The 19,415-nt window shown below is 35.8% G+C and overlaps 2 protein-coding genes across 3 annotated transcripts in view; both read right to left on the minus strand.

The window, feature by feature from the left end:
* The window catches only part of LOC141397050 (uncharacterized), a 72,862-nt gene extending 70,057 nt beyond the window's left edge, over nucleotides 1-2,805 (minus strand). Inside the window, exons 1-2 of one of the 2 annotated variants that reach the window (XM_073972879.1) lie at nucleotides 2,297-2,425; nucleotides 2,010-2,145 (exon numbers count right to left, since the gene is read on the minus strand). In XM_073972879.1, coding sequence (XP_073828980.1) covers nucleotides 2,010-2,054 — 45 coding nt within the window. In that variant the 5' untranslated portion in view covers nucleotides 2,055-2,145; nucleotides 2,297-2,425. Of the gene's footprint in view, nucleotides 1-2,009 lie in introns of both variants that reach the window. The other variant, XM_073972880.1, reaches the window with a different exon arrangement.
* Nucleotides 2,806-4,995: 2,190 nt separating this feature from the next.
* On the minus strand, nucleotides 4,996-6,611 carry LOC141398257 (uncharacterized). Its single transcript, XM_073975534.1, has 4 exons — nucleotides 6,605-6,611; nucleotides 6,362-6,542; nucleotides 6,020-6,303; nucleotides 4,996-5,026 (listed from the first exon to the last, which is right to left on the minus strand). Coding segments are annotated over exons 1-4 (498 nt in total). The 5' UTR covers nucleotides 6,607-6,611.
* Between the last annotated feature and the right edge of the window lie 12,804 nt (nucleotides 6,612-19,415).

Genomic DNA, 19,415 nt, shown 5'->3' on the forward strand with positions numbered 1-19,415 from the left:
TAAAATTGATGCTGACATTTTGAAGCCGGAATTTCGGGGTTTTTTGAATTTTTTTAATAATCCGGACGCGCAAGAAGATAATATTCCAAACTCTTAACACGATTATAGAACTCGTGATTCTACGTCGTTTGATGCATATCTCATGAGTGTGCTCCTTACAGCATCCTAGTAATTGGAGTCGAAAGGCCAAAATTTGATGCGTGAATTTTCTTACAAAACCTATTTTTTGCGTGTAAAATTTACAACCGTCATTCCATTTCCTTTGAAACCCGCGTGAATTTAGTTTTTTTACGCGACGGTTCTAATGAAGCCTTCCGCGATAGAGTCCATCTACTAAAACCGCGGATATAGATACCTTGAAAATCGGAAAATCAGCAAAAATATATTTTGACAAATCCGCGTACTAAACCGCGATTTTCTTTAAAATTTTTTGCATAAATGGAATCCTTTACTTCCGATTATAATATTTGCGAAAACGCGTGTCATAAAAGAAAAGAGATACGCGAGTAATATGGGTCTTTCACGAAAAATTGAATATGGAGGCACATCCGCGGTTCTTGAAGAATCTAATTAAAATTGTTATATTTTGACGTATTTTTGATAGGCGCTGATGAAACCGGATGCGCATCAAAATCGTATGCACATTGCGCGACTTTTACCAACTTTAAGGTTTTTTGCAGTGTATGATGCAACTGGCGGCACACAATGGCCCCTGAGTGAAACATCGAAATATGCATAAATTTTGAAAGAGATTGATTCGCTGTATCCAAAAACGAATGCGCATCAACCGACTTTAACTAATTCGCGAATAACGGGCTTTTTAATTTTAATATTAATTGAATGATTGTAATTTCAATATTACTCTTAATTTCCTACACATATAAGTTATCACAGTAATCAGTTAAACTCTCGCGATTGTAAACCATATTTTTTGATGAAGTTTTAACAGTATACATTCATTATTCTATGGGATTTTAGAAAAATAGTTGGAGAACTCCCAAATATTTTTTTCGAATTTTTAGAATCAAACCAAAAAAATATTTGCAACAATATTTTCCAACAATAAGTTTTTCTCTTTTGTTGTTGCTATAATATGCAATTTATGTACCCAATCTCCATAAATTTGGTATCATATTTTTCTACGCATTGTCTAAATTCCGCATATACTTTTTAATTTATTTTTTGAGGGTTTGTACGGATTCTGGGACAGGATAATTTGGATATACTTCCATTTTTTCTTTTTATTTGTTGATTTTCCGCGAAAATAATAATAAATTTAATAACTATTTAAACATCTACGAATAGATATGGAATGCTGTTAACGATTTATGCACACATTTTCTCATAACAACAAAAAATATATTTTTAAATATTTTTTCTTTATATGAGAATAAAAACCGCTTTAACTTTTGCGCGCATTGGCCAATTTCGTGAACGCGAGCAGATTTGAAACCGGATTTTTTTCCTTTACCTCTACACCAAAAATCGTAGATGTACTCGCAAAAAATTTTTTTAATTTTTTTCAAATGGAATTGTAAAGGAATTTTGTTATTCGCCATATACCCTATTTATCCTAAAGGCCGAGGGTATAAAAATAGCAGTAATTTGTCAATAAAGGTTCCAAGGGGTCAGAATATGAATCTACGAAAAATTGGCATCATATGTCCACATTTTTGTAAGTAAAATTGAATAGATTTTCTTTTCATTTCCCGAATTCAATTTACTCCATAAAATATTATATTCTTAGAGCGTCAAACATAAATCTAATTTTGTTTGCAGCGATACAACCTAATAACGCAACAAAAACACATTTTGCACATTAGTATACTAAACATTCATACAAATACATATTCCAAAAAAACAACAAATTTGACAATGATTTTTTCATCAAAATAAGCCTTCGCTGAAATGTGTGGGCTTGGTTGGTTGGTTGCCCCGAATTCATACGCAGTGATTTTTTATAGCTTATTCATAAATGTGAAAAAGATACAAACATCTTAATGAATTACCTGAACTCTTGGATCCACGGGGGTATTATTGCTTTCAGTTGACATGATGATGCTGATGGTTTAGTTGATTATATAGACAAATTGGTAGGATTAAATTTTCAATAAGAACAATTTTTTGTACAAATTTAAAGGCTTGCTAGAGAAATTTTCACGTATCAACAACAACAACACATTATTATATATTTATGTAGGTATATTTGTGTGTTAAAGGATTTTTGCAAATTTGCAATTTTGACACTGCACTTTTTCAAAAATACACTTTTTTCTTTCACTTTATTTCTTTTTACATTAAAATGGTTTTTTTCTCTTTGCTCTTTCCTTAATTTTTATGCAATTTCTTAGAAAATTTCATAACGAAAAACACTTTTTTCCCAAGAAAAATCACTTATTTTGCACCCGTTCATCTATCCGTGGATTTTAGTTCGGTTATACTGCACATCCATGCGTTATATTTTCTCTACTTCGTTTGGTCGGGCGGTCGGTAACTCGGTTGGTTAGTTGGTTGGTTGATGTGTGTTTCTCCAACAGCGGAAGAAATTTTCCAACTTTGCTGCTGATAAATAAATGTAACTTGCAGTTGTTATTTTCGATATATTTTCCTCTCTTGCCTTCCTTCGTCTACCCAGTTTATGCTCTAAATTTTCTTCTATGTATTGTTTGTTGTTATTTGTTCTTCGTTAGTTGCTCCTCAGTTGTCCCCACCCTGACGAGTGTGTGAGTGTATGGAAATCTGACATTTTCCCCCGTTATGTCCGTTAAATACAACGTAACATTGTAGTATCTCTTTTTTGATGGGGGAGGGCAGTTTTGGTAGTTGGGGGAGGGGGGGCTTTATTTACAGTTACTTTTACTTAGATAGCAGCAACGTCAGAGAGTGTTAACACCATTGTTGTGTCATTCGTTCGTTTACTACCGTTGCACTGTGTGATGTCGCTTGAATTTTCTTCTTATCGTCGTAGTCGTTTATCCGACGTTCTTGTCTAAACTCGCAGCTTAGTTATCGCCAAACACGACAAAAAATAAGCAACCCCCATTCGCAAATTCAGCTCCCAACAGACTAACAGACTATTTTCATTGCTTGTATTTGCATGACACGTTGGGGCTCTTCGCTTCCATATTTTTCTATGGGGGGAGAGAGACCATGTTTGCTCTCTGTCTAGCTCCATTAGTGTCATTGGGCTCTCTATGTTTTGTTTTTTTAGTTCTGTTTTATGTGACGTTTTCATGTGCCACTTGGATGACAAGTGGTTATTGTTTATTTTGTTGTGTTTTCAACATTTATCAGCCAATCTTATTTGTGTTCTTTACTTCGTTTGTTTTCTATTTGTTGGTACAGTTTTTGTATCTGTTAAATGCAGCCATGTAAGAAATTCGAATTTTGTCTGTACAGTTGAAGTATCTCAAAGATACAAAAAATACTGTCCATTAATAATTGATATTTCCGTTAGAATTTAATTGAAATTTTTTTACAAAAATATGAAAGTTTTCTGTTGTTTTCATAGAGAAAACTAAAGATTGCAATTTAAGTATTTTTAATTCTAAGAAAATTACTAGTTTTTTTACATGGAAAATATATTATTTAATACGTTAGTGTGATTAATTACTAAATGTATTCCAAAGAAACGAACAAGATTGCAATTAGACAAAATTTAAATTATTAAATTGTTCGGCCGCACACTGGTCGAAACCACTGATCTAGCGGCCCGAAAGTCAAAAAATCAAACTATAAAATTGTGAAATATTGTCTATTGTAATTTTGTTTTTTTTTTTGTTAATTTTTGTTGTTGTAAATATTCACTCAATATTCATATTTGTTTAAATGTTAAATTTATTTTTAATTGATAGCGGAGGGTGTGATTTAAATTATAAAGCACATAGTTATATAGCAATAAATTTTCAAAAAATCAAATTTCATACACCTCAATCATGAAAATTCTCGGGAATTACAATACGCACGGAATTGGATTTTCTCGAAAAAAGAATTCTCCAATCATGAATAAAAAAGGAAAAATTATTGCTGAATTTGGCATCACTTAATAATCAACTGTGTGTCATTTTCTCATCTCGTGAACCCTTTTAGCGCCATATTAGAATTTTTGTCTTTGTAAATAAATAAATCTATTTCGTTTTAATAATAATTCAGTGAAATTAATAAATAAAACAAAAGTATGAACAGCATTAGCATACGTATGTATTTGGAAGAATTTATTCCTGATGAAGAAATAGAAAAACGACTTAAAAGAATAGAACGAAGACAGTTGCGGGATAAGAGCAACCCTCTGGAATTGCCACAGACTTTGTAAGTATTTATTATACAATAAACAATTGTTTAAAGTATTTGTTTTTATTTATAGGTTTAAGAAATACTACCGGGTTAATAAGCCGGCGTTCCAGTACTTGCTGAGCCTATTAACAACAAATGTACCACCAAACAAGAAGCAGTTTGGAGTTCCTGCAATAGTTAAACTGAGCGCTGCATTGCGTTTCTTTGCTGAAGGTGGATATCAGACCGGTGTCGGGAAAGATTCCGATGTCGCAATGGCTCAGTCCACGTTCAGTAATGTGCTTACAGAAGTCGTGGCTACTTTGGAAGCGCATCTTTGTCCAAAATGGATAAAAGTTGCTGACACCACCGAGGAAAAGCAGGAAATATCGTTAGCTTTTTATAAAAAGCACAACATTCCAGGGGTTGTCGGTTGTATCGACGGAACCCATGTTCAAATATTTGCTCCTTCGAACAATAAACACCTTTTCTATAACAGAAAAGGGAAATTCAGTATGAATGTTTTGTTGGTATGCTGTCTTTTACAAGTGAATCTTGCTCCATTTCATATTCTTCAACTATCATTTCAGCTTTGTGACCACAAATTGAGAATACGATACGTTGATGCTTCTCATCCTGGTGCCTGCCACGATTCACTTATATGGACCACCAGCGAGCTACGAACGTACTTCGAACAAAAGTACTTACAGGGAGAAACCAGTTTTAGGCTACTTGGTAATTTAACATCTTGTATCTGTAAGAACGCATAAGAATTTTATATTTATTTATAGGAGATGCTGGATATCCGCTAGAGCCTTGGCTCCTTACTCCTCATAGAGTGCCAGAAGTTGGTTCTTCGGAAATGACATTCAATGAAGTACATTCCAAATGTCGAAACATCATTGAACGGACAAACGGTGTATTGAAGAACCGTTGGCGCTGTCTCCTTGGTGCAAGGGAACTGCACTACAGCCCTGAAAAGGCCGCAAAAATTATTAATGTATGTTGCGCTCTACATAACCTGTGCATTCAATACAATGTAGGAGAAGAAGATTGGGAAATTCCACTCGATATGCCCCAAGATGATCCACCGCCACAATTTCCAAACCAATACCTTAATGTAGCTCAAAATATTAGGTCTAGTATAGGACGTACATTGCATAATTTATCCTAAGGATGAATTTTACCAAGCCTCAAAAACCAATTAAAATAACATTACTTAACATAGCATTTTAATTTTATTATAAAAAAAAAAAACAAAAATAAATGTCAATTCACAGCATCAAAAAATAAATTTGTACTCATTTGTACTTTGTACTTTCAAAGTTAGAACTAAAAAACGCAAATCTTATAATAAAGGAAACAAAAATACTTTAAAAATTTACTTATGTACTCTTTGGATCAACTTCTGAATTTATTTCTCGAAGTTGCAAGTTTGTTTTTTCCAACTTATATTCGATTTCTCTTATTCTTAGTTTTTCCATCGTATTATTGTGACGCCTAGCTTCATCCAATTCTTTTATCTTTAAAGTTTCCATTTCCTGGAAATGCTTTTTTTTGCAGATCACCCAATTTATCTATTGATCTATATATACGCCGCTGAATTTCATTTTGGTGATTTAAATTTTCCGCGACACTTTTGATCGTTGTCAAGAGTTCCTTTTGAATCTCTACCTCGCTCTTAAGAAGTTCATGGGACATTTTTCTATCAAAGCTTGGATTTTTCTTTGATGATTTGTCCGTATACCCAGATATATCCATAGGCATATTTTCACTCATTTCAAGTTCTGTTGCACTAAACTCCTCGTCTAAAAATTCTTCTTGTAGTGATGACGTTGCTTCTTCGTTGGAAAGCCCATATGATTTTGCAGTCACCCCCTCTACAGAAGATTTCATACCAATTAAGTTATATATGGCCTCCTCTGTGGCGGATAACAATTGTTCCTTATTAGGGCCTCCTCCAGTACCCTTTTTTTGTTTCAGGTTTTGAGCAGCCTTATGTCGCACGTATTTTTTTTGATCTGCCCATACCTAGATGAACAAAAACACATATTTTTAAATTGTCCATATTAATTAAATATCATCCAACCTTTTTCCACTCTGTTATGCACTTCGTAGGTGGCCCCATGGAGTTCAGCTCTGTTTCTGTTTTTTGCCAGAAACGGGTAAGTGCCTCCTTGTTTCCTTTATGAAAACCACGCGCTATGTCTGGATTGGATTCCATGACAGTAACCAAATGTTGCATTTGAGCTTTGTTTGTAAATTTAGACCTAAGAGAAGAAGAAATTAAGTTTTATATGTGTTTTAATTATATTTGATACAAAAAACTTACATTTTCCAAAAACTCCCTTCAATTTTGCAAGAGAAATTTTTTTGGGGAAAAACACAAAACACAACGCTTTCGTGATACCTACTTTTTTCTCTTTTCCCCAATATTCAGCCTTTACATGGTTGATAAAAATAGTACAAAATTATGAACAGAGAATTCCGTGCGGATTTTTATTGATGATAGGAGAAAAGAGAACTGAGAAAAATTTCTCACGGAATTTTCATTCGTGATTGCCCTGTATGTGTTTTTATTCGTTGTACGCGCTTGTGCATGTAGAGTGCATGTCGTAAACTTGGTCGAACTTGGTTTCCTTCCATTTAAAGTTGTTTCAATAGGACGTGAGAGGGGGCTACATCGAAACATAAATCCGTATTGAAAATGTTTTGTAAGAAGATTTTACACGCAGTGAGAGCACGGAATGCAAAATTACAGCCAAATCGGTTGAAAAATGTGGTCATGATATTCGAAATACCTTAAATCGTGAGGTACGGTTACATGGTGACTATATCAAAACGTACACCTATGTTCACAATTTTTGGTGGAAACGTTTTATGACCACTAAGCACCCTAAGTTCCAAATTACAGCTAATTTGCTACGAAAATGTGGCTTAAATCCTCAAAATACCGAAAATAGGAGTGCAGTTACCGTTATATGGCGGCTATAACAAAACATTAGCCGATATTCTTTTTATTTGGTTCATAATTACCCACAGACACAGGCTGAGTTTGTGCAAAATTTCAGTAACATATCTCAATTCGTTTGCAAGTTATTAATTTCGAGCAGCTAGATCAGTGGTTTCGACCTCAGTGGGCCGGATCGAACAATAAAATATTCTGATCTAAAATGGAATTGTTGGGTGACGTAGGGAATGAAAGATACCAAACAACGGTTCTGACCGCCTTTAACATGGCAAAAGCCAGGATTTACCTTGGTCCCCCTTTAGAAAAGTCTAAGGCCGCCATAACTGCCATACAGGAAATTCGATGAATTGGGAAATGCGTCACAAAAACACCTAAAGGTGACGCAATGCATTATAGCTGCCATGACAAAAACATGAGTTTGGTTGCGGATTTGTAGCTAGTCGGAAGTAAAAACATCTGGTCCCCAGCTTCACCCCAATGAACGAAAGACTTTCTACAATTCGGATAAAAGCTTATTTTTATACGCTCCACCATAATATGGAGGGTATAATAAAATTTGTCATTCCCTATAAAGTATGTATATTCTTGATCACTGTAAAATTCTAAGGCGAAATAACGCGCGTCCAACAGTGGAAAAAATACAGATCTAGCGCGCCAAAAATGAAAAAAATCACATACGCCAATTTAAAAAGTATTGGTGCAGTATTGATCTTAGGTGTCCAAAGAATCAAAGGGCAGTTAAAATAATTTGTTTTACATCAGCCAGAGAAGAATAACGGTTCATTTTTAACATTTCGTGAAGACAGGTGCATAAAAATAATATAAGATGTTATTTATTCTAACTCGGATTTTACACTTAAAACATGTAACATCCTATTTTCTTTCAACTTGTGTACTTTGTTAAAGCTATTTAGTAGTACATATAGTTTATTTTTAGTACATATAGTTCTTAACAAATTTGCAAAGTTTTAGCTGCAACAAACTGCAACAAAATATTTTATAATTGTTTTTATTTTTATTATTATTTTATTCTAAATTCGGGTGGTACCTTTCTATGGGGGCCATATCAAAACGTGAACCTGTGCAGACAATTTCCCGTCGGATTATTTTATACTCCCAACGTAGACTAAATGCCAAGTTTCAACTAATTCGGTTGGATAACGTGGATATAACCTTCAAAATAACCAAAATCGGTGGAACCATTCCATGGTTGCTATATAAAAACGTGGACTTACATCGAAAATTCTTATAGGAATGTATCTTTAACCCCAACGGAGACTAAATACCAAATCTAAGCCATTTCGGTGGGTAATGTGGTAGACATCTTTAAAATACCGAAAATCGACAGGTACCGTTATTTGGGTAAAAATACAAATTTACTAAATATAATAATAAATGAAGTTCTATTCTCAATCTAGAGCTGTTCTTATCCAAATTATTCACAAACATACAATAAAACATCGACTTTTACTTTTGGCGCGCTAAATCGGTACTTTTTTCCACTGTGCGTCCCTTCGTCCGTCTGTTGAAGTCAATAGACAACTCGCAATTTTTAGGATAGAGCTTTGTAATTTGGTTTATAAGTTTCTGTTACTCCCAGAATGCTTGGCATTGCAAATGGGCAATATCGGTCCACGTTTTGATATAGCCCCCATAGAACGGTTCTGCCGATTTTCGGTATTTTGAAGGTTGTGGCCTCAATATTCCACCAAAATGGCTGCAATTTGGTACTTAGTCTTTGTTGGGGGTATAAAACGTTGCCCAGAAATTTGCCGTTATAGGTCTTCGTCTTAATATAGCCCCCATAGAACGGTACCTCCCAATTTCCGGTATTTTGAAGGTTGTGGCCTCAATATTCCACCAAAATGGCAGAAATTTGGTATTTAGTCTTCATTTTGAATGTAAAACTTTTCCCCAGAAATTTGCAGGTATATGTTCACCTCTTCCTCCCAATTTTCGGTATTTTGAAAAACCTCCCAATTTTCGGTATTTTGAAAGTTTTAGCCTTATTATCACACCGAAATGGCTGAAATTTAGTATTTAGTCTACATTATGGGTATAAAACATTTCCCCAGAAATTTACAGGTATAGGTTCACCTCTTCATATAGCCCCCATAGAACGATACCTACCAATTTTCGGTATTTTGAAAGTTTTAGCCTGAAATTTGGTATTTAGTCTTCTTCATTATCACACCGAAATGGCTGAAATTCAGTATTTAGTCTACATAATGGGTATAAAACGTTTTCCCAGAAATTTGACGGTGTAGGCCCACCTCTTCATATAGCCCCCATAGAACGGTACCTCCCAAGTTTCGGTATTTTTAAAGTTTTAGCCTTATTATCACACCGAAATGTTTGAAATTTAGTATTTAGTCTTCATTATGGGTATAAAACGTTTCCCCGGAAAATTGCAGGTATAGGTTCACCTCTTCATATAGCCCCCATAGAACTATACCTCCCAATTTTCGGTCTTCTTCGTTATCACACCGAAATGATTAAATTTAGTATTTAGTCTACATTATGGGTATAAAACGTTTCCCCAGAAATTTGCAGGTATCGGTTCACCTCTTAATATAACCCCCATAGAACGATACCTCCCAATTTTCTGTATTTTGAAAGTTTTAGCTTTATTGTCACACCGAAATGGCTGAAATTTAGTATTTAGTCTTCATTATGGGTATAAAACGTTTCCCCAGAAATTTGCCGCCATAGGTCCACCTCTTCATATAGCTCCCATAGAACGCACAGAAAGAAAAATGTTTCAATGATTTTGAACCAACGTAGAGTTTCATTGAATAAATGAAAAGTTTCATTTAATAATAATATTGAGTTTCTTCATTATTCTAATGAAATTTCCTTAACTATGCTATGATACTTCCTTATTGAATCAATAAAGTAGTTAGAAGTTATAGTTATATTATTGCTATGAAACTTTCACATTGATACTATGAAACAATAATGAAAAATATTGTGTGAAACTCAATGAAACTTCTTCAATAATACAATGAAGTCTTACGTTGGTTCGAAATCAATGATAATGTTCATTGATACAACGTAATTTTCTTTCAGTGCGGTACCTCCCAATTTTCTGTATTTTGAAGGTTGTGGCCCCAATATTCCACCGTAATGGCTGAAATTTCTTATTTAGTCTTCGTTGGGGGTATAAAATTTTCCACCGAACCTATACCTACAGGTCCGCGCCTTTATATAGGCTCAATAGAGCGGTACCTACCGAAGTTCGGTATTTCGTTTGTGGTTTTAATATTCCACCGAAATGGCTGAAATTTGGTATTTAGTCTTCGTTGGTGGTAAATACTTTTTCCATTGAAATTCGTCGGTATAGGTCCACGTTCCGATATCGCTCCCATAGAAAAGTACCTCCCGATTTTCGTAATTCTGAAGGTTGTGTCGTCAACATTCCACCGAATTAATTTAAAATTGTTATTTAGTCTTCCATGGGGTTATAAAATATTCCAGAAGAGAATTATGAGTATAGGTTCACGTCTTATTATATCCCCCTCAGAAGCGCACTTTCCGATTTTCGGTAATTTGAAGGTTTTAGGCCCATTATCTTACCGAAATATCGGAAATTTGATATTTAGTCTTCTTTGAGTCTAAAAATTTCCGCCCAAACATTTATCGGTATAGAACGGTACCTCCATAATTTCAGTATTTTGAAGGATAGCCACATTGTTTTACCGAAATTGCTGAAATTTGGTATTTAGTGTTCTTTATAAACGAAAGGAAACTAATTGTTCCATTTTACTTCAATGCAACTCGTGGTGGAGGGTATAACAAGTTCGGCCCGGCCGAACTTAACGCCGTTCTTGCTTGTTTCAACATCAGCCTTATTTGCGTCCATGCTCCCCCTGAAGACAAGGACGAACAGACGAAATATATATTTTACGAGCGCCTAGAATAAACATATGATCGTTGTCCTGCCCATGACATTAGAATTATTTTAGGCGATTTTTATGCCAAAATTGGAAAGGAGAATGTTTTTAGCCCAACAGTCGAGAAATTCAGTCTCGAAAATGGATGAGGCGACAGACTTCGCAGCAGCGAAAAACATGGTACTTAGCAATACATGATTTAAGCATCTCGACATTCAGAAAACAGAGCAGAAAACAATAAATCAAATTGATAATGTTGTGATAGATGGAAGACATTTATCGAGCGTGTTGGATTGGATGTACGATCGTTCCGAGGTGCAAACATAGACTCGGACCACTACATTGTTGCAGCAAAGGTACGTATCCGATTAAACCAAATGCTTAATTAAAGCATTCCTCATGCCGATAACTTGTCAGCATAGTGGCAAAGTATTGCCCAGTCCATGCGAACAACCGCAAAATCCATACCTGGATAGCAGAGACCAACACCAAGGAACCCATGGTTTGACCAGGAGTGTCGTGCTGCTACCGAAGATAGAAGATGCGGCATGCAGGGTTGCTATACAATCAGTAGCAACACGTAGCGCACTAGAGAGGTATCGGGAGAAAAGGAGAGAGGAGAAACGTCTTTTCCGCAGGAAAAAATTAGCAATATCTGGTAGGAACAGCGCGTACCCGACGATTGGAACCTGAGCATCATGTGACCCGTCCACTACAAAGGAGATAATACTGTATTCTCTAACATAAGTCTTATCCCTATAGCTTACAAGATAGTGTCACGAATATTGTGAGAACGATTACAGCCAATGTTCAACAAAATAATTGGCCCACACCAAAGTGGCATTAGACCTGGCAAATCCACCATTGACCAGATATTTATCCCACGGAAAATTCTAGAGAAAACCCAAGAGATGCACATCGACACCTACCACCTTTTTGTCGGTTATAAAGCTTCAAGCCATGTCTGAAGTTGGTATCCCCGCAAAGCTCATTCGGCTTTATAAAATGACTTTAACTGATTCCCGGTCCTCAGTTAAAATAGGAAAGAGCCTCTCCAAATATTTCAGTACCAAAAGAGGTTTCAGACAAGGATGCAGCCTTTAGAGTGTTCTCTTCAACATCCTGTTGGAAAAGGTTAGACGAGATGCAAACGTCAAAAGAAATGACACAATTCACAGCAACAGATCAATTTGTCGAGCGCAATGAGTCCATACAACTCGGACAAAGATTGTATTGGCTAGGCCATGTCATAAGAATGAGCTACGATGAACCTCCTAAAAGGCGTGTAAATACGCGCCACATAGCGGTACACGTAAAATTGGCAGACCAAGGCTTCTATGGAGCAAACTAGTGGAAGACATTATACTAAATAAAGTAACTTCAATTTACGATCTCGGGGTAATTTTTGATTACTCCTTGACATTTGTACCTTACATGGAATTTATTATTCCAAAAGCCTACAAAGTCCTCGCATTCATCAAGAGAAATTGTTCAGAATTTTCTGATCCCAATACTATTAAATTGATTTATACTGCCTTTGTAAGATCAAAGCTAGAATATGCATCCATTATTTGGGACCCTTATAGTTTATCCGAAATTAGTCGTGTTGAGCGAATTCAAAGACGATTAACAAAATTTGCTCTAAAACGTAGATCAATAACGATAATTTTACCTATTCCTCTAGGATAATGCGCTTACACCATGAAAACACCGAAAATCGGCGGTACCGTTGAAATGAAAAATTTCTGGGGAAAAGTTCTGTAGCCCCAAGGAAGACTAAATGCCTAATTTTAGCCATTTCGGTGAGATAATGTGGCTGAAACCTTCAAAATACCCAACATCGGGAGGAAGTGTTCTATGCGGGCTATAATAAAACGTGGACATGACAAATTTTTGGGGGAAAGTTTGGAAGCCAAAGAAGACTAAATGCCAAATTTCAGCCACTTCGGTAAGATAATGTAGCAAAAACCTTCAAAATACCGAAAATCGGGAGATACCGTTCTATGGAAGCTATATCAAACCGTGTACAGATATAGCCTTTTACAACACCAAACATCCTAGGAGTAATAAAAACTTTTATACAAAACAAGTAAAAAAGTATCAGTCGGCTTTGCCGACAGAGATATACCCTCAGTCTGGGTGAATTGAAACTTTCATCTATTGAAAATATCAAATGTAATACCGGTTACGCAGAATTTTTGGCAGTATGAACTTGCGGACAAAAATATATTTGGTTTGAAGCTCAAAAGTCTCAAAAGTCTTACTTTAGGAGTCATTTCTTTCTATAGATCTTGTGCCCACCAGCCATTTCAGTTGATCACCGTATAACTTTGAGGTTTTGGACCACTATGTCAGGAAGTATGGACTTACCACGAAAACATAACTTCGCTGTAAACAGGACCACAAAGAGTAGCTTCGGTATAAATTTCCAAAGGAACTTCGAATAGATCCTAAAGTGCACTTAAACAAAAATGCTGAACTTTTGTGTGTGAGGTACCTATCCTAAAGAGAAGACCGATTTGGTCCATTAAAATTATATTTGGACAAAATATAAGGAGGTCAAAAGTTTGGACGGTTGGAGAAAGGAGGTGTCGCAAGTTGCATAACAAGTTGTTCCCATCTTCGAACATAAACAAAGTTTAGAAAAAATATTACGAAAGCCAAATTTTGGACCGAATCGGCAGATCCCCTCGAGAGTTATCGTGCACTTCAGCCACTATACATGGTGTCATAAGGGTTTTACAGCTTTCCAGCTATTTCCTCAGAAAGTATGAATGAACTTGCCACTGAAAAAACTTGAACAGGCGAAATGGTGATAGCGATTCGAGAGAAGGCCTTAAAGTGCATTTTTGCGAAAATTTTTATGGGAGGTACCCGAAGGAGTTTACATATGTATATAGTCCATATTCGAACCTGATCTATGTCTCGTATAAAAACTACGAAGTTTAAAGCATGGACCAAATCTCTTATTGTCTTCGAGAGTTATCGTGCGCACCATTTTAGTGAAAAGTGTTTAACTTTTGCGTGGGAGGTACCCAAAAGAGTGGACCGAACTTCGAACTTAAATTAAGTTCTGAAAAAATATTGCGATGGCAAAATTTTGGACCGAATCTGCTGATCCGCTCGAGAGTTATCGTGCGCTCCAGCTTTCGGGCTATTTTCTCAGGAAGTTGGACTTGTACCTAATAAAAATTGTACCGTCATAATGGGGGCAACGAATACAAGTTGTTACAATAACAGCCTATGTGAGTTGAAACTTTCATCTACGGTCAAATCAAATGTATTTAGGGTCTTTTCAGAATTTTTGGCACTTTTTGGACATTTGAATTTGCCAACAAAAATGTGAATTAGGATTAAAATTCAAAAATGTTGCGGAGGAGGTACTTAAAGGAATGGATGGAGTCCATTATGAAAGTGGATATTACTTTGAGAGTCATATCTTTTCAATAGATATCGCGCCCACTAGTCGTTTCAGTGGGTCATCGTACAACTATTGGACCGGTAAGCCAGGAAGCATGGACTTGTCCACGGATAACATAATATGACTGTAAACAGGATCACAACGAACAGCATCGGTATACATTTCCAAAGGATCTTCGAACAGACCCTAAACAGCACTTAGACACAAATGTTGAACTTTTGTGGGGGAGGTTCCCTAAGGAGTGAACCAATATGGGCCATTTTAGAAGTTAAACTAAAATTTGACAAAATATTAGGAGATTCAAAGTTTGGACAAAATTGATTGCCCCGTTCAAGAGATGTCATCTATAACATTTTAGTGACATTTTTTAAATATTGGGGGGAAGTACCGGAAGTTGTGGACCGGTATCGCCCATCTTCGAACTGAAACTAAGTTTGGACAAAATATGACGAAGGCCACATTTTGGACCAAATCGGTTGATCAGTTCGAGAGTTATAGTGCTCTCCAGCCACTATATACTGTGCCATATTGGTTTGTTACACCTTTCGGGCTGTTTTCTCAAGAAGTATGGACTCATCTATGTCTGGTAGAAATCTTTTAATGTGCAAATCTGTTACTTTCTTCAAGAGTTATCGTGATTTACCTAAATATAAGTATATATAAATATAATGGATTTTGGGTTTTTATGTTTTTCGAGTCCATTTTTCATATTATTTAATCCTCTGGTGGTTTTAATGACCGGCCTTTTTGGTACTTTCTCCTATAAAATGTTATCGTATCAGAAATTTGTTCGTCATAAAATGTTACTGTAGGTCCTATAATACCTATATTAAAAACAATTTTAGGGTTAGAGACGTACTTCATCTGAGTTTATGCAAAATTATCCTGCAAACTATGTTTTGAGAAGAATGATGCCAAAGGCAAACATGTTCTCCACTAAATTTCAAATAAGTCATTAAAGACATGAAATGTCTAGTGCATGCCAAGTAAATATAGGTATAGAGAGAAATGAACTGAAATAAGGGGTAAGTCTCCACAATTTCTACATTTTTGAAATTATTTGAGTTAAGATTCCTTGGAATCCTTGCACTTTACGTATATGGTGTTGTTAAAAAAATCAACCCTCGTCGGGTCACTAAAGGGGTCGTTAAAGGGGTTTTAGGGTTAATGTGGTATTTTTGTTTTCAAAAACCGTTAAAAATCTTCTACAAAACATGATCGTATCAGGTCAAAATATTCTACGATATTGCTTGTCATAAATTCTCCTCAAACCTCTAAGTTTTACCTAAATATCAGGAAATTACCCTATGCTATATACAAACGTTCTGAAACAACGAAAATTTTTATATATCTGGAAGACAAAATGCCTCATAAATACGAAAAGTGATTTGCAGGATGTTTCGATGGAAATTGGTAAAAAAATCTTTCCTTTTATGAAATGATAAGGTACACAGACCAACTCGATCTTACTCACAACTAATTACAAAAAAAAAACACAAGTAAAAAGACGTCAAGTTCGCCCGGGCAGAACGTATTACACCCCCCACTATAAAATAGTGTTAATTAAAATTGACTAGTTAGTTTCCTTTCACAATTTTAGGTGGTAACATTTATAGCTAAGACCCTCAAAATACCGAAAAATCGGGAGGTGCCTTTATATGGGAGCTATACCAAAACATGGACCCATGTTGGCGATTTGTAGTGGAGAAGTTTCGTGGCCACTGAGAACCACAAATATTAAATTACAGCTAGTTCTGTTAAAAACTGTAGCTAAAATTCTCAAAATATCGAAAATCGGGAGGTAGCGGTATATGGGGGCTATACAAAAACGTGGATTTATGTTGAAGATATTTGGTGGAGAAGTTTTGTGACCACTGAGAACCTTAAATTCAACTTACAGCTAGTTCAGATAAAATCCTCAGTTGGGTTAAAATTTGTAGCTAAAATTCTTAAAATGCTGAAAATCGGGAGGTACCGTTATATGGGGGCTATACGATTGATTTTGGTGGAGAAGTTCCGTGGCTGCTGAGAACCTCGAATGTCAAATTACCCTTATAATATATATAATTGTTCCACAAACATCCCAGATGGGATAAGGGAGACTTCTCTCATATCAATGAGTGCACGCCGATTCATATTGGCTCAATGATATGGGACCTACTTTCTATTGCCGAGTCCGAACGGCGTGTCTTACGACACCACTTGTAGAGAAGTTTTTCAATGCTTAAATACTCAGGAAATGTCGCCAGCATTACTGAGGGGGAGTTTTGCCACCGTTGAAATTTGCTTGGCCTGGGATTCGAACCGCAGACCTTCTGAGTGCAAGGCGGACGTGCTAACCATTGCACCACGGTGGCCAAATTACCCTTAGTTCGGTTAAAAATTGTAGCTAACATTCTCAAAATACCGAAAATTGGTAGGTACTGTTATATGGTGGGCTATACCAAAACATGAACCTATGTTGTTCTGTTAAAAACTGTAGCCAAAATTCTCAAAATACCGAAAATCGGGAGGTACCGTTATATGGTATGCATCTATGTTGACGATATTTGGTGGATATAGTGAGGCTAGAATCTTCAAAATAACGAAAATCGTGGGGAACCGTTCTATAGGGGCTACATTAAAACCTGGACCTATACTGAAAAATTTTTGGGGGAAAGTTGGAAGCCCCAGTGAAAACTAAATGCCAAATTTCAGCCTCTTCGGCTACAAATGGGGAAAAACCTTCTAAATAGCGAAAATTGGGAGGTATCTTTCAAGGGTGATCACATTTCTGAGGGAAAGTTTGGTAGCCCCAATGAAGGCTAAATGCCAAATTTCAGATATTTCGGTTGTATAATAAGACCACAACCTTCAAAATATAGGAAATCGGGAGGTACCTTTCTATGGTGGCTATTTGCAAATGTGGACCTATACTGATAATTCTCTTCTGAAATGTTTGTACACCCATCGATGACTAAATGCCAAATGTCATCCATTTCGATTTGATAATTATGCTGAAACCTTCAAGGCCGAACTTTATATACCCTCCACCATGAAATATTCGGAACTTACATAGAATAATATTTTTTTTCTGTTACGAAAGTACTAATTCCCACATTTTTGGTGGAGATATTTTTCGATCAGTGGGAAACCCAAATGCCTAGTTTCAGCTAATTCGGTCAGGTAAAAACTTGAAAACATCTGAAATATGGCGGTGCCGTTATTTGGGTGCTATACCACAAAATGATGGACAAGTTGTTAACCAAATGACATCCAATCTTGTCCGAAAATGTAGATAAATAACGAAGAAAAACATTAATCGGTGGTGCCGTTATATGGGGTCTATACCAAAACATGGACCTACCTATGACAATGACAATTTCGGTCAAAAAAGCTTGCTAATATCTTCAGAATGCCGATGACAAAAATACATTTGGGTTTCAAAAATATAGCGTTGTAGATCAATCTTTGCGGACGCTACAGTGATTACAACAGGCGGACATAGCTAGACAGACTCAGAATTTGACCCTGATATGGGGTCGCAAATAGAGTTGGGCAATTGAACGACCTATTTCACAATCTAGTTCATTGGACACCGGTCGTTTGTATGAACAAAATGCGTATACTTAATACCTCACGTTAGTTTGTATAATGTTACTCATACGTTTTTGAACTAGAACAGTGAACTAGGTCGTTCAATTGCCCAACTCTAGTCGCAAATGATTTTTTTTCGATACGTTACAAACAGAACAACAAACTTAATATACCCTTCATACTATGGAGGAGGGTACAAAAATTACATCGAAAGGGTTTTAGAACCATAGTGCGATGGTACCATAGCACATTGGGCCCAATATCAGGTTTCTGAGGCAAAAAGTCTAGTTTTGAAGTCATATATTTGTATAAATTAGTAACGGGATTAGATTCTTAACACTTTGAGCCACTTAGAAACAAAATCATTTCAACCTGGCAACGCTTCGTGGTCACATACCGAGCTGTCAAAGATATTGCATGTTACTTTGTAAAATTTTATAAAAATTTATCCAACGAAGAACAAATTTGTTTAGCTCGGCAATTAAAAACCGCTGATTTAATAAACAGTTTTTTTAATGGATAAAACGTGTAAAGGTATATAAATTAATATTCTGATTAAGAAATAAAAGAATTTAGATTTGGTAAGGAATATTTGAAGTAGACTTGTGGTGTATTTTTTGTGTAGTTCGTATTGTAGTTTAAATAGTTTTTGGAATAAAACTCGCGGTATTGCGACGTATTGTCGAAACTATGTATATCTGATAGAAGGTAATAGTGAGTACTATATGTGTAAAAAAATTTCATGTCCGTATGGATCCGAATACTTATAGAAAATTACTTACAGATAGCGTGACACTTAAAAATGTGGATATTTTAATTTATTAGACTGGGTTGGGACTGGACGATGCTCAGTATGACACAAGTCGCCAAATTTTATAGTAATCTTATCCGAGTTACACCAAGCATTGAAATCTTCAATATTCTAGATCTTTAAATTTAATAACTGGTACTACAAACACCTACTAAATTTCAAGATCTTAACCTGTAATTATAAAGTTTTCAAATAACGGACGCGATCGCGGTTTTCTACTTCCAAAACATAAATTAATGATAGAGGTCACAATTACTATTGTTTTGTATACCAATGCGTCTAATAATCTCTGAGATTTCGCGTTTGGCTAAAACTTGTTGTGGGGGAGGTCCCCCACCCCCTCCATTTTTCGGTATAAAAAGTACCTTACGATCTATTCTCAGACCTTATGAATCTACAAACAAAATTTTATCAAATTCGGTCCAGCCATTTCAGAAGATTTATATTTCGAACATCATGGTATACCTGAAA

The sequence above is a fragment of the Musca autumnalis genome, unplaced genomic scaffold (genome assembly GCF_047663935.1).
Source record: "Musca autumnalis isolate F117 unplaced genomic scaffold, ASM4766393v1 scaffold_3, whole genome shotgun sequence".
Lineage (NCBI taxonomy): Eukaryota > Metazoa > Arthropoda > Insecta > Diptera > Muscidae > Musca > Musca autumnalis.